This window comes from Mizuhopecten yessoensis, unplaced genomic scaffold (assembly GCF_002113885.1).
Source record: "Mizuhopecten yessoensis strain PY_sf001 unplaced genomic scaffold, ASM211388v2 scaffold10419, whole genome shotgun sequence".
Lineage (NCBI taxonomy): Eukaryota > Metazoa > Mollusca > Bivalvia > Pectinida > Pectinidae > Mizuhopecten > Mizuhopecten yessoensis.
The window spans coordinates 64,519-79,975 of NW_018408537.1; the positions used below are offsets into that span (position 1 = coordinate 64,519).

The 15,457-nt window shown below is 37.1% G+C and overlaps 1 protein-coding gene across 1 annotated transcript in view; it reads left to right on the forward strand.

Annotated features, from left to right (window-relative positions):
• Nucleotides 1-13,821, forward strand: part of LOC110460525 (ubiquitin carboxyl-terminal hydrolase 25-like) — a 44,443-nt gene extending 30,622 nt beyond the window's left edge. Inside the window, exons 21-24 of the mRNA XM_021513486.1 lie at nucleotides 2,366-2,445; nucleotides 3,201-3,327; nucleotides 7,893-8,079; nucleotides 8,603-13,821. Coding sequence (XP_021369161.1) covers nucleotides 2,366-2,445; nucleotides 3,201-3,327; nucleotides 7,893-8,079; nucleotides 8,603-8,787 — 579 coding nt within the window. The 3' untranslated portion in view covers nucleotides 8,788-13,821. The remainder of the gene's footprint in view (nucleotides 1-2,365; nucleotides 2,446-3,200; nucleotides 3,328-7,892; nucleotides 8,080-8,602) is intronic.
• The last annotated feature ends 1,636 nt before the right edge of the window (nucleotides 13,822-15,457 follow it).

Genomic DNA, 15,457 nt, shown 5'->3' on the forward strand with positions numbered 1-15,457 from the left:
CCTACTACATACAAATCAGATAGAGACCAGTCACTGGTAAGTCCCTACCACAAATAAATCTGATTGAGACCAGTCACTGGTAAGTTCCTACCACATACAAATCAGATTGNTCCCTACCACAAACCAGATTGAGGCCAGTCACTGGTAAGTCCCTACCACAAATCAGCTCAAGACCAGTCAATCAGATAGAGACCAGTCACTGGTAAGTCCCTACCACAAATCAGATGGAGACCAGTCACTGGTAAGTCCCTACCACAACTCAGATCAAGACCAGTCACTGTAAGTCCCTACCACAAATCAGCTCAAGACCAGTCACTGGTAAGTCTGGTAAGTCCCTTCCACAAATCAGATTGAGACCAGTCACTGGTAAGCCCCTCCCACAAATCAGATCAAGACCAGTCACTGACAGTCCCTACCACAAATCAGAAAGAGACCAGTCACTGGTAAGCCCCTACCACAAACCAGCTCAAGCCCAGTCACTGGTAAGTCCCTTCCACAAATCAGATTGAGCCCAGTCACTGGTAAGTCCCTACCACAAATCAGATTGAGACCAGTCACTGGTAAGCCCCGACAGCTGACTCCAGGGTTCGTCACTAACACTCTTCTGCTAGTCCTGGACTAGTTCACATCAGCAACGACTAGTGAATCAACTTACCTTACTGGTCCTGTGGACTTAGAAACAAGGATATGTTAATATCACAATATCATTGGACTGCTAACATATCACAATATCATTTGATTGAAAAAGTGGTTAAAATAGAAATGAATTGCATAATAATTGTAAAAAGTTTCCTAAAACTTCACCATGTCTTTATGGCAGAATGTAATTTACAGTCAATTACTGTTTTATGTTACGGGCTGGAGATGTTTATGTACGGAAATCTTGGACTAGTTACATTGATGTAGGACTAGTAAATAATGTATTCAAAGAGTCCTGTGGACTACCTAGTAAAAGTAGTAAGTGTCTAGCCCCGTTAGTCCTGTGACTACCTAGTAAACGTAGTAAGTGTCTAACCCCGTGAGTCCTGTGAACTACCTAGTAAAAGTAGTAAGCGTCTAACCCCGTTAGTCTTGTGGACTACCTAGTAAAAGTAGTAAGTGTCTAGCCCCGTTAGTCCTGTGACTACCTAGTAAACGTAGTAAGTGTCTAACCCCGTTAGCACTGTGGACTACCTAGTAAACGTAGTAAGTGTCTAACCCCGTGAGTCCTGTGAACTACCTAGTAAAAGTAGTAAGTGTCTAACCCCGTTAGTCCTGTGGACTTCCTAGTAAACGTAGTAAGTGTCTAACCCCGTGAGTCCTGTGAACTACCTAGTAAAAGTAGTAAGCGTCTAACCCCGTTAGTCTTGTGGACTACCTAGTAAAAGTAGTAAGTGTCTAGCCCCGTTAGTCCTGTGACTACCTAGTAAACGTAGTAAGTGTCTAACCCCGTTAGTCCTGTGGACTACCTAATAAAAGTAGTAAGTGTCTAACCCCGTTAGCCTGCATTGTACATGACTCAATTGTAGGAATATCAGTTGTTTGTAATCTAAAATGAGATCATAATGACTTTTATATCTGTTGATATCTGAACGAGCTATGAACATGGGATAACATGTTCATGATTTTGACCCAAAATTAGACAATTAAATTCACATTGTATATAAACCCGTTTTCAAACATCATTACTTTTTATGTGTATGAATTGTCACAACCTCGTATGTGCATGCTATTCCACGAAATTATGGTTTAAAAGTTCATTTTTCGTGATTCATTTTTACGCTTGTCATATTATTGTGCGGATCATATTTTAACGATCACGTAATTTACCAACAACATCGCAAAATATCATCACTGCAGAAATATCCTTCTATGCAGCATGTGAACTGGTTGAAACGTTAGCTGTTCCGATGTTCACTGTTTTGATAAAAACACTGTAACCTTGACATTTGTGAACAAATATCAAGTTTCATATTTTATATCATCAAAACTAAAATAATATAGACCTTGATCAGTGTTTGTCATTTTCGTGATTTTTTTTTACAAATTCAGTGACATCTAGTTCTTTAGAACAGATTCCTCATTTGAGAGGCACCAGATTTGACTCTCGTGACAGGTGGCCTGTTCGTTTATGCGGAACAACCGGTTTGACCGTTTATAAAAGTAACAATTTTGGGTATAAATCCTGGCGGACCTGCAAATGTTTTTGCAGGCCTTGCAAGGCTTTGTCAAGGCTCACCTGAAAGCAGCATCAGATTACTAGGTCCGACCTTATGTAATAAATGAACAACTGTGGTCCGACCAGTTTGACTGTTTAAACGAAAACGGCTAGGGTGTATGGTTTGTGATTAAGTGTGTTTCTAATATATTGTTTGTTGCATTTCAGCTTTGGCACGAAAAATATGATAAATTCCGGAAGCTTGTGTACTGGTTTGTTCAAGGTGTTCGATACTACAATGAGGAAAAGTGAGTATACAGACTTCAATGTGCCATCATTAACTTTAAGTTCAACAAAAAGCTCAGTATTATGTAATTTTGTAATTTGAAAATATTAGAAACTATATAAATAATTAAACTTTAATAATAAGGTTTATCCACTGTGACATTGGAATGTAAACAATTACACAAAATTTTCACAACAAATAAGGAAGATAGATTTGACTATCACCCTTGTAACAGGATTCTGTCTATAAAAGAGTATTTATCAAATTTCAATTTTTGATAGCAAATAAATTTCTTGTAAATTTCTCCCAATATGGATTTACAAATTAACAAATATGTGTATCTGAATATATGGAAGATTGTATTGTTGTTTTACTGATAAAATCGACAACTATCAAATTTGAACTCTAATCTAGATTGTTTATGACCTGCAGCTTGTTTGATAATCCCAGCTTATTTAAATTTGTTCAAAATGTAAAAAAAAAAAAAATATGACCTGGGGCCTGTGTTAATTTGGACTAAGATCCAGATTGCTTGAGAACCCTGGTCTCTGCATGGACTAAACTCTAGATTGTTTAAGAACCCCTAGCCTAATTAAAACATTTCAAAATCTAGATTGTTTATGACCTGGGGCCTTTGTAAATTTGGATTGAGGTCATTATTGTTTGCAGTGTCAATTTCAGACCTCTAAATTAACATGAAAGAAACAGTAACAGAATTTATTAGGTCTATGTTGCAGACCTTTTATGTATATGATGAACGTTTCCTTCTGCTTGCAGCTATGAGAAAGCCATGTCATACTTCCTACACATATATGAACATAATCAGAAACTTCTGAGCGAGTTTGGTCCAGAGGGAGGACTTTCTAAGAAGCTTGTGTCGTACTACAGACGACACTGTATGCTGGTAAGATCACATATGACCATGATGTTGTATGTATACCATAAAACAAATCTCCGGTTTTGTATCGTTTTTCAGTGGATTTGTATTTTTAACTCATTCACCCCTGAAAACACATTTGAACTCTTCTTGATCAAAAGTTGGAATAGTTCATTATAAAGTTTTAGGGGTGAATGAGTTAATCATTTAAGCTGAAAAATACTGATTTCTGAAACTTGAATTAAAACCTAATATCTTTTTAAAACAAAGAAATGTCATGAAAATTATTGTTGCATCAAGTTAACCTCAAACAGGTGACATTACATGTCAAAATCTGTGTGATGATTTTGTTACACTGCATAACAGCCTGAGTTCATGATAAAAATGTGTTTGTTCCTGTATATCAACTCTCCCTCATATTTGTCTAACAAAATTACAAACCAAGATGACAATTATCTCCCTTTGACTGTTGGTGGTCATGTGAACAAAACGTTAACAAACCCTATCATGTACGTATTCGGAAATGGAAGTACACTAAGTGTGATAATGGGGGCTGTATATATTGATCTATGTAACAGTTTTGATTAGCTTTCTAAAGGATGATATGAATTCAATGAAAAGAAGGGAAGGGGACAGATTATTCTTGAAACAATGCCTTTGTACTTGATCAATTGATACATTTCATAATAAAATCATATCCGGTGTAGAAGACATTTCTTTCCCCATCTGAAAGTGTCCTCGGGGAAAAAATCAACTAGCCAATTCTTTCCCCGGGAAAGAAATAGGCTAGCTGGTTTTTTCCCCGGGGGAATGAATCAGCTGGTTGATTCTTTCCCCAACTAGTTAATTTTTTTCCCGGGGAAGACATCAGCTAGGTAATTCTCCCTCTCCCCCCTAGTATAGGTTTATTGGGGATATTATTGGTTAGCCAATCCAATATACTCCCCCCCCCCCCCCCCCTCTGTATTAGTTTAAAGGGGGAAATTATTGGCTAGCTGATTCTTCCTCCTCCTCCTCCTACTCCCCCCTCTGTATTTGTAAATAGGGGGGTGGGGGGACATTCACTGTCAAAATCCAAGATAGCCATTTTGTTGATTTAGCCAGTCTCAACCATTAACATGCACAATTAAGGACCAAAAGAAACCTACATAATAATCAAATTTGAGCTAATGGTGGACTAAACATGACAAGTATCGCACAAAAACAGTAAATGAGTCTTATACAACTTTTTCTGCAACTTCCAGACTAAGAAATCCAAATCCAGAATTAACCAAATTAATAAACAGGAAAGGTAGCATGTCAGCCAACCCCTCAAAACTAACATCAGGGGATGGGGGTAGGGGGAATGAATCAGTCAGCTGATAGTTCCCCCCTCCTTTAAAAATCAGTTCTGAGGGTGAAAGAAATCTACTTTCAAATAACCGTACCACCCACAAATCAATGCTAAGTGGGTAAAGAACAGACCAGCCAGTGTAGTTCCCCCTCCCTAAAAATCAATACCAGGGGCAACATCTGCCAGCTAATAGTTTCCCCCTAAAAAAAAAAAAAACAAAGGGAGAAATAACCAACCAGACAATAGTTCCCCCCTCCCTTAAAATCAATACCAAACATTTAAAGAGAGAGGGGAAATCAGCTAGTTGTTATTTTCCCAGGGGTAAGAAACAGCTAGCTATTTTCTTCCCCTGGGGGAAAGAAACTATCTATTTGGGGAAAGAAACAGCTAGCTTTCTTCCCCTGGGGGAAAAACTATCTAGTGGAGGAAAGAAACAGCTAGCTGATACTTTCACCGGGGGAAAAAACTATCTAGTGGGGAAAAAACTATCTAGTGGGGGAAACTTCCAGCAGCAGGGAAAGAATTAGCTGTTACATTCTTCCTGCGGTGGAAAAAACTTTCTAGTGGGGGAAAGAAACAGGTAGCTGAATTTTACCCAGGAGAAACTTTCAGCAGCGGGGAAAGAATTGGCTGTTCCATCGACATGACAATTATCAGTCATAATGGAGCCTGTCCTACCATTACTTCTAGGTCCAAGATTTGGATCTGTTTAGGAGTCTTGTAGCAACCTAACAACCCATTATGAATGTCTGTTTATTATTCCATGTCCAGCAAGTGTCATGGAAAATATCGTTACATCAAGTTAACCTAAAAACAGGTGACATTACATGTCAAACCCTGTGTGATGATTTTGTTACACTACATAACAGTCTGAGTTCATGATAACAATGGGTTTGTTTCTGTATATCAACTCTCCCTCATATTTGGACAATTATCTCCCTTTGACTGTTGGTGATCATGTGAACAAAACGTTAACAAACCCTATCATGTACATAGTCGGACATGGAAGTACACTTAGTGTGATTATGTGGGCTGTATATATTGAACTATGTAACAGTTTTGATTAGCTTTCTAAAGGATGATATGAATTCAATGAAATAGAAGGGAAGGGGGACAGATTATTCTTGAAAAAATGTCTTTGTACTTGATCAATTGATACATTTCATAATAAAATTGTATCCCATGTAGAAGTCGTTTCTTTCCCCATCTGAAAGTTTCCATGGGGAAAAAATAAACTAGCCAATTCTTTCCTCGGGAAAGAAATAAGCTAGCTGTTTCTTTCCCCCCTAGTTAATTTTCCCCCGGGGAAGAAATTAGCGAGCTTTCCCCCCCCCCTTCCTTGTATTGGCTTATGGGGGATATTATTGGCTAGTCAATACTCCCCCCTCTGTATAAGTTAATAGAGGAGAAACTATTGGCTCCCCCCCCTCCTTAAAAAATCTGAGGGGGAAAGAATCTACCTGAAACTAACCCTACCACCCACAAATGAATGCCAAGGGGGTAAAGAACCAACCAACCAATAGTTCCCCCTCCCTAAAAATCAATACCAGGGGCAACATCTGCCAGCTTATAGTTTTCCCCCAAAAAAACAAAACCAAATGGAGAAATAACCAATAAGACAATAGTTCCCCCCTCCCTTAAAATCAATACCAAACATTTAAAGAGAGTGGGGAAATCAGCTAGTTGTTATTTTCCCAAGGGGAAGAATCAGCTAGCTAATTTCTTCCCCCGGGGTAAAAACTATCTAGTGGATGTAAGAAACAGCTAGCTAATTACTTCCCCCGGGGTAAAAACTATCTAGTGGATGGGAGGAAACAGCTTGCTAATTTCTTCCACTGGGGAAAAAACTATCTAGTGGATGTAAGAAACAGCTAGCTAATTTCTTCACCCAGGGGAAAAAACTATCTATTCGGGGAAAGAAACAGCTAGCTATTTTCTTCCCCGGGGGTAAATACTATCTATTTGGGGAAAGAAACAGCTAGCTATTTTCTTCCCCGGGGGTAAATACTATCTATTTGGGGAAAGAAACATCTAGCTAATTTCTTCCCCGGGGGCAAAAACTATCTAGTGGATGGAAGAAACAGCTAGCTAATTTCTTCCCCGGGGGTAAAAACTATCTAGTGGATGGAAGAAACAGCGAGCTAATTTCTTCCACCGAGGGAAAAAAATATCTAGTGGAGGAAAGAAACAGCTAGCTAATTTCTTCCCCCAGGGGAAAAAACTATCTAGTGGATGGGAGGAAACAGCTTGCTAATTTCTTCCCACTGGGGAAAAAACTATCTAGTGGATGGACGAAACAGCTAGCTAATTTCTTCCTGTGGTGGAAAAAACTATCTAGTGGAGGAAAGAAACGGGTAGCTGATTCTTTGCTCAGAGAAACTTTCAGCAAAAGGGAAAAAATTGGCTGTTTCATTGGCATGACAATTATTAGTCATAATGGAGCCAGTCCAGCCATTACTTCTAGAACCATGATTTGGATCTGTTTAGGAGTCTGTTGTAGCAACCTAACAACCCATTATGAACGCCGTTAATTATACCATGTCCAGCAAATGTCATGGAAAATATTGTTACATCAAGTTAACCTAAAAACAGGTGACATTACATGTCAAAATCTGTGTGATGATTTTGTTACACTGCTTAACAGCCCAAGTTCAGGATAAAAATGTGTTTGTTCCTGTATATCAACTCTCCCTCAACTTTGTATAACAAAATTCCAAACCAAGATGACAATTATCTCCCTTTGACTGTTGGTGGTCATGTGAACAAAACGTTAACAATCCCTATCATGTACGTAGTCGGACATGGAAGTACACTAAGTGTGATTATGGGGGCTGTATATACTGAACTATGTAACAGTTTTGATTAGCTTTCTTAAGGATGATATGAACTCAATGATTCTTGAAAAAATGTCTTTGTGCTTGATAAATTGATACACTGTATAATGAAATCATATCCGGCATAGCAATCATGTACATAATGGAACCTGTTCCTTCCATTACTTTTAGGACTAAGATTTGGATCTGTTTAAGAGTCTATTTTAGCAACCTAACAACCCATTATGAATGCCCATTTATTATTTCAGGCCCAGTAACAATCCTTGATTGTTTCCCCAAGAAACTTAACAATATGATGTAGTAAAAATCAATCATTTATTGTTTTCTCCCAAGACTAAACAATATGACGACGTAAAAATCCTTGATTGTTTTTTCCAGAAACTTTACCATATGATGTTGTAACAATTCTTGTTTGTTTTTTCCAGAAACTTAACAATATGATGGCGGCCCGTTTCCAGGACCAGGATGACGTGACGGACACGCTACACGTGATGAACACACAGATGTTGCCATGCCTACAGCCAATGACACACTCCTCCTCACAGGAAGACATGAGTGCCATGGAGGTGGTGCGGGAAAAGTGGTGTGCCTTCCTTGGGCAGGAGATAGGTGGTGAGTTCTAGCGAGGGTAGTGATCGGCAATCGGCTAAAAATCACAATTGATATTCAGTTTGTTATCAGAAGTAGTAAACAGACTGAATATCAGTTGCATAATTGGTTTATGATTGTATCGGACTGATTACCAAAATTAAGTGACAATGGCGGAATTTTGACCAATTACCGGGTAAAGTGTCAAAATAAGGTTCGCCCTTGAAACACCCATTCTTAGGTCCAGGTCAGAAACAGCCCTAAGGTACGAAAAATACTTCAAGGTTCTTGCATTATGAAAGATATCTTGATGATCAATAAATGAATTGATAAAGACCTCCAGCCATACGTATACGGAAACTATTAATATGATTTATGAGGAAATAAAAGGTGTCGTAAGGAAAGGTACAGACACTATTAAGGAATATTATTATCTCTTATTTTGCTCGAGATGTACTCAAAGTAATATTTGGGCTGATTCCGTCTACTGTGGCAAAAACAATTTCTAATGGTTTTATAATCATGTTTACATTTTTCTATTTCACAGCTCGCAAAATTGAGAAGCTCCAAGATTTCATGTCAAAGTTGTTTGATCCGCCGAGCGAGACACGTCCCCCTGCTCTACAGACTGTTCAGATGCAGGATTTACGGGACTTATACAGACAGTATGTAAATGTGATAGACAGCGCTGTCAACAGTGGATCAGTGGAAAAGGCACTTGAGTGTCAGTAACGGTCAACATTGGTCAGTACGGAGGATCAATGGTCAATGTTTGGTCGGCACAGAGGATCATCGGTCAATGTTTGGTTGGCACAGAGGATCAACGGTCAATGTTTGGTCGGCCGGAGGATCAACGGTCAATGTTTGGTCAGTACGGAGGATCAACGGTCAGCATTGGTCAGTACAGAGGATCAACGGTCAACATTGGTCAGTACGGAAGATCAACGGTCAATGTTTGGTCATCACAGAGGATCAACGGTCAATGTTTAGTCAGCACAGAGGATCAATGTTTAGTAGTTGAAACCATTGAAATGTCCTTAGAAAATCATTTGAGTGTTGTCAGAGGCAATAAACAGTTGGCTTGTTATCAATATCAAACCATTGAAGTGTTGTCGCTGATGAAACCATTGAATCATTGCCAGGTTCAGACGGTTCACTGTTGTCACTGATAAACCATTGAATCATTGCCAGGTTCAGACGGTTCACTGTTGTCACTGATAAACCATTGAATCATTGCCAGGTTCAAACGGTTAACTGTTGTCACTGATAAACCATTGAATCATTGCCAGGTTCAGACAGTTAACTGTTGTCACTAATGAACTATCAAAGTATTGTGAGTGGTAAACCTTGAACATGTTTTCAATGGAATACGTTTTAGGAGTGCAAGAACACAATATCAAACCCCAGAAGTCGGCTGCTGGCAAATTGATTGAAAAAAATATCAGTAAACTGAACAAGCAAGATTAAACATGAGATAGCTTAGCCGACTGAGCTATAACTGGAGGCTAGTGATGACAGACCGTTGTTTACCAGCCAACTGAGTTATAACGGGAGGCCAGTGAAGACAGACTGTTGTTTACCAGCCGACTGAGCTATAACAGGAGGCCAGTGAAGACAGACCGTTGTTTACCAGCCGACTGAGCTATAACGGGAGGCCAGTGAAGACAGACCGTTGTTAACCAGCCGACTGAGCCATAACGGGAGACCAGTGAAGACAGACCGTTGTTAACCAGCCGCCTGAGCTATAACGGGAGGCCAGTGATGACAGACCGTTGTTTACCAGCCGACTGGTTTATAACGGGAGGCCTGTGATGACAGACCACTGTTTACCAGCTGACTGAGCTATAATGGGAGGCCAGTGATGACAGACTGTTGTTTACCAGCCAACTGGTTTATAACGGGAGGCCTGTGACGACAGACCACTGTTTACCAGCCGACTGAGCTATAACGGGAGGCCAATGATGACACAACGTTGTTAACCAGCCGACTGAGCTATAACGGGAAGCCTGTGATGACAGACCGTTGTTTACCAGCCGACTGAGTTATAACGGGAGGCCAGTGATGACAGACCGTTGTTTACCAGCCAACTGAGCTATAACGGGAGGCCTGTGACGACAGACCGTTGTTGACCAGTGAGGTGTGACAGCGTCGAATGGATATGTGTGTGATCGTGAGGCGTGACCGTTGGGCAAACCAAACATTGTGATATTTATTATTTATAAGACTATTGTACCAGATAGTACACAACGTATTTACACAACGTTTATTCTTTGATGCAGTGGGATAGAAAGGAGACGAGTTTTAAAAAGTTTGTGTAAAGTTTTTCTTACTGTTATATATACAAGTTTGAAATAGTCACCGACACGAAAACTTGTACCGGCTTAATCTGAAGTTGATACAAGATTAAACTTTTCACAATAAGGCCATACAAAACATATATTTCCTGATCACTCTTTTCCCCCTAATAGTTGTACGGGTAGGTTATTGTCCTAGGAAGTCTTTGTAAAATTGCTCTTCATTTCGTTTTCTTGCAAATAATTTACAGTAAATATAATCAGAAACAAAGCTATGTTTGGTCTGAAGATCATGGTCAAGTAAATTTGACAAGTGTTTACTTAAAACTATGATAAAACCTTGTTAACTCATTCACCCCTGAAGACACATTTGAACTCTTCCAATCCAAAGGTTGGAATAGTTCATTATGAAATTTCAGGGGTGAACGAGTTAATATGCATGACACATTATTTTGCTTAATGCAATCATTTTCAAGGTCCATTTTTCTTTTCTTTTTGGGATTTCAATTTCAACATATTTTATTGACAAAAGAAGTCAACAGGATTGGACATCAGGCATTGCCTATACAAGTCCTCTCCTTATTTTGGGGATTTCATTTGGCAGTCTCGATGAAATGTTTCAAAAAAACGCCCTGATATAAAATATCCTGATCAGAAAGGATGAGACACTTTGATTTGAATGTTTCCGTTAGTGACTTGTTAGGCTAACAAACCTTTGAATCATTAGGTCCTGACACTTTTGGTCAAATTTTCAGAAATTCTACCCAAGATCATTTAACAAATTGGAACTGTACATGGTTTTAATTCGTCTAAGTCACATGCATGCTTACTGGCCTCATATGTAGATTACTCAATTTTTAACCCTTTCACCCCTATGTAACTTTAGTAGACTCTGCCATGCTTTGATCTGGATGAGTCCATTATGGTCTACAGTGGTGAAAGGGTTTAAGAGAAAGGTTTAAATTTTGTCATTTAAGTTCTGAATCACCTTCTGCTCGCTGATCTTCAGTAAGTTGTCATTATTTCAGGAATTGTGTGAGTTTTGATAAATTGTTACATTGTTAAATTAAATATCACTTTACATACGCTCTTGCTTGCTTTAGTAGGAGCATGTGCTTGTCATTATCATAGTGCATGCATGTAGTTGTCAACAATTCCAGTGATCACCAACATTATATAATTTATTTATTTCATTGAAATATTATTGGCGCATCTATAATTACATAGTAATTTAATGGTGGTATGAACATAAAAAAAAAGGACAAAACAAATACCATATGTAACCGCGACACTCCAGGGTTACGCTCACTTTGGCTTTCTGCGCCCCTGGAATATGTCACAGCAAACTCGAAGGCTCAATGTGCACCACCTTGTGGATGAGACAAGAACACTAGTCTGATCGTTTGATGTACAGTCAAAGTATTGCCTACACTATTCAGTTCCATGGAAGTTTTTGAACAGCCAAAATTAAAGTATAGGTAACCATATGTATGTTGAAGGTATAGCATAGAGTTACACTACTGTAGCATGGGCAGGTATTTTAGCCTTAAAATAACAATATCAACTTTCAGTAAAATAGTCCTATTTAAAACTTTATTAGATAATAATGTGTTAACGGTATTTTTTTTCCCATTTTCATTCATCCAAACAGTCTTTGGTTCTACGAAATGATGGGTGAAGAACTTTGGATCATTAATGAAACATGGACAATCAGCATTTTTATCAGTTCTGAAATGAAGCTAGTACTGCCCAAAACAAGCCTTACTGATTAACCAAGGTCTAGACTGATGATTGAGATGTCATTGTACTTCTTACCAATTTGATGCCAAAACTACTCAAACAATTTAGGTGATTTTATGTTGACATTAAATCTTATCAAATTCGACATTAGAAAAGATGTTGAAATTGTAAAATTTAAACTAAGGTTACTGAAATGCTAGCAAAAATTTGTTCAATTGAAAAATTTACAGAAGTTTTTTCCTAAGAATCATTTTGAAGATATACATGTTGATTGAAATGGCTCACTTGCTTGTGTACCTAATGAAAAGCCATACCCTAAGATCTGAGGTTTCTTCGCATTAGGATAGACACATCTAACGATTTGATACATGTCACTTATTTATATTGCTTAACCCTTTCACCCCTAGGTGACTTTAGTAGACTCTACCACTCATTTGTTAGGATGAGTCCATTATGGTCTACAGTGATGAAAGGATTAAAGAACTGGAAAATGTGACCTGTTCTATTTTTACTTATTCTGTGTTCAGAAAAGAAAGCCATACTTCATCTATGACAAATATGATTCATTTTAAGCCTTTATTATATTAATACATTACAGAGTGGAACATTTATCACATTACAGGCCTTCTACTGTTGTTTTATTTATGTCTCTTCCAAATCCTGTTTTTTATTTTTAACCCATATATAAAATATTTACTTTTAAAAGTCAAAATCAGGTGCAAGTCCTACGGCACATCAAATATAATTCAGGCAGTAATGATGTTACTGTTTTTGTACAAATATAACTGTTTTCGTACAAATATAACTTTTTTCGTACAAATATAACTGTTTTTGTACAAATATAACTGTTTTTGTACTAATATAACTGCTGTGTATTAGTTATTAATACATCGGCAAGTATATTAATACAAACAGGGTTACCAGTGGTCTTACAGCTAAAGAGTCCACTGCTGTGATAACAACGCCAAAACTCAGAAAAAAGGTCGCGCCTGTAAGGTAATAGTACCAGTTTCACACAATACTGTTCTTTGACTGAAATAATTTCCTGAATTTCAGTATTTTCCATTGAAAAGTAAATATATTTTATTTTCAAAAAGGATTTGTTTGAGTTTTTGGAAAAACTTAGTTAGGATATTTTTCTTAAATTCTGTTATACTTTCTTAAGGGAAAGTCAAGAGTTCAAGAGTTTTTTAAGATGTTTTCATAAGATTTCAGCATATTGTTGAAGTCAGAGTCTGTTAAAGTATAAAAACTGCTTTTATTTAAATCAAATTTTAATTTATTTAAACCAAACACTTGGGATAATTGATCATGACTCTAAAATCAAAGTTTAGATAGGAAAATACATTCACTGTTGCATAAATATTATTTGGTAAGTGACTGCTAATGTAATCATATAAAGTATAAAACAAAAAAACAAAATAATATTATTATTATGTCTCTGTGATCTTCAAAAATTGTTGAAAAAATGGATCTGGTTTCTATTTTGTCAGTGTTTTAAAATAATGTTTTTATTGTTGTTTTCTTTATCACATGGCAAGCTTGTTGAAATATTCCAAAGTTCTGTTTTAATTAATTCTGGAAATTTCATTTTGATTACAAATAAAATTTGAGAGATGGAATTTGGTTTCCCAAGTGGGTGAATAATCATGAAAGGCTGATTATGTAAAGGACAAGTTAAAAATGAGGCTAAATTTACTTGATCTTGAAAGTAATTCATAATAAAAAAAAATATGGCAGAGAAGTTAAAACATATTTTCATGATAAATAGCAATTGTTTTAAATATTTTTGACAAGATTTTGACTAAGGATTTTATGTTCAGGGTGAGTCCTGTGTTCTTTATTTTTTTGTTAAGACCTAGTTTATTTGGTTTTTCTTGTATGCATCTTTTAACCCTTTCACCCCTATGTTACTTTAGTTATAACTCCACCATGCATTGATCTAGATAAGTCCATTATGGTCTAAAGTGGTGAAAGATTCAATGTGTTAAAATCCTGATCAGTAATTATTAACTCGTTCACCCCTGAAACTTCATAATGAACCATTCCAACAACTGAATTGGAAGAGTTCAAATGTATCTTCAGGGGTGAATGAGTTAATCTGGAATATAATGGTGACAATAAACTTTTTCAGATTCACTTTTAAGCTTTTCATTCCTGCTGAATTTAGGTACGTTTTAGTATCATTTTCAATACACTATATGAGGCATTCTTAACGTGTTTTGATAAACTTCAAAATCGTAGCGTGATAGTTGTAAGCTGAACAAGAGCCTCATGATTTCTTTGCGTGGATATAGAATGGATCTATATGTAAGTTCAGCAAAAAAGTCCCGAGATTCACCAAAATCTTTTTGAGTATGGACAATGTTTTCGTAACCAACCATATTTGGCCTTTACCACATCATTAGCACGGTTAGTAAAATTTGTTGGCTAAACGTTAGCTTTAAAACGGTTAAATACGAAAGATTTTTCAATTATTTTGGTACTTTTCTTTTGAATAAAATTTCAATTGAGATTCCTTAACGAAACTTAAGAACTTCAGGAAAAATAACGTTTTTTATCGAATATTTGCTGAAAATCAGCTGTAACTCGTCATAAGGAGAGAGATATTTGCATTGATGTGTTACTATTTATATGGACTACCTGTATATAGTGCGTTACGCGGTAGATACGCGAGTGTTGCCAGGTTGATTTGCTACCTGTATTAGATAGACGCTGTACCTGCTGTAAATATGTACCAAAGGTAGCTTCACTGCTTTGTACATAGTACCCAAGACTGTACAGTAATGTTGAAAGTTGAAATGAGAGGAAAGATATCTGAGAGAGTTGTTCAAAAAGAATAAAAAATGGAAATCTTAAAGAAGTTGTGTTATATTTTATATTCTGTTCCTATGGAAACGGTGGTAATGTTGTTGTCCAGTATCATTTCTTAGACTCTGGTATCAAGTTTCATTATATTATCAACATTAAAGCAAAGATTCAAAATCTTTGATATTTTCATAATTATTAAACTGAAAGCGAAATCTACATATCCTGGAATTAAAAATAGCTTCTTATACCAGATCAAGAAATGACAACCAAAACATTCTGGGAAACATTTGATATGAAATAGAAGCCTGATGAATTGTTTCCTGAAATACAACAAAATGGATTTTTAATCAGTTGAATTCACAAGAAAAATAATAACAATAATTTGAGATACTTATGTACCGCTTTCATCACAACCTAGTTTGTAGGTCGTCTCAAATCGGTTCACAAATTATTACCCGTGGTTATAGGGTCTTTGCAACCAGCCAATTCCTTTCTCAACTCCCTGGGAAGCATACAGCCGATGCTGCCATTTCGGCGCTCACAGCTAGCATTCAACA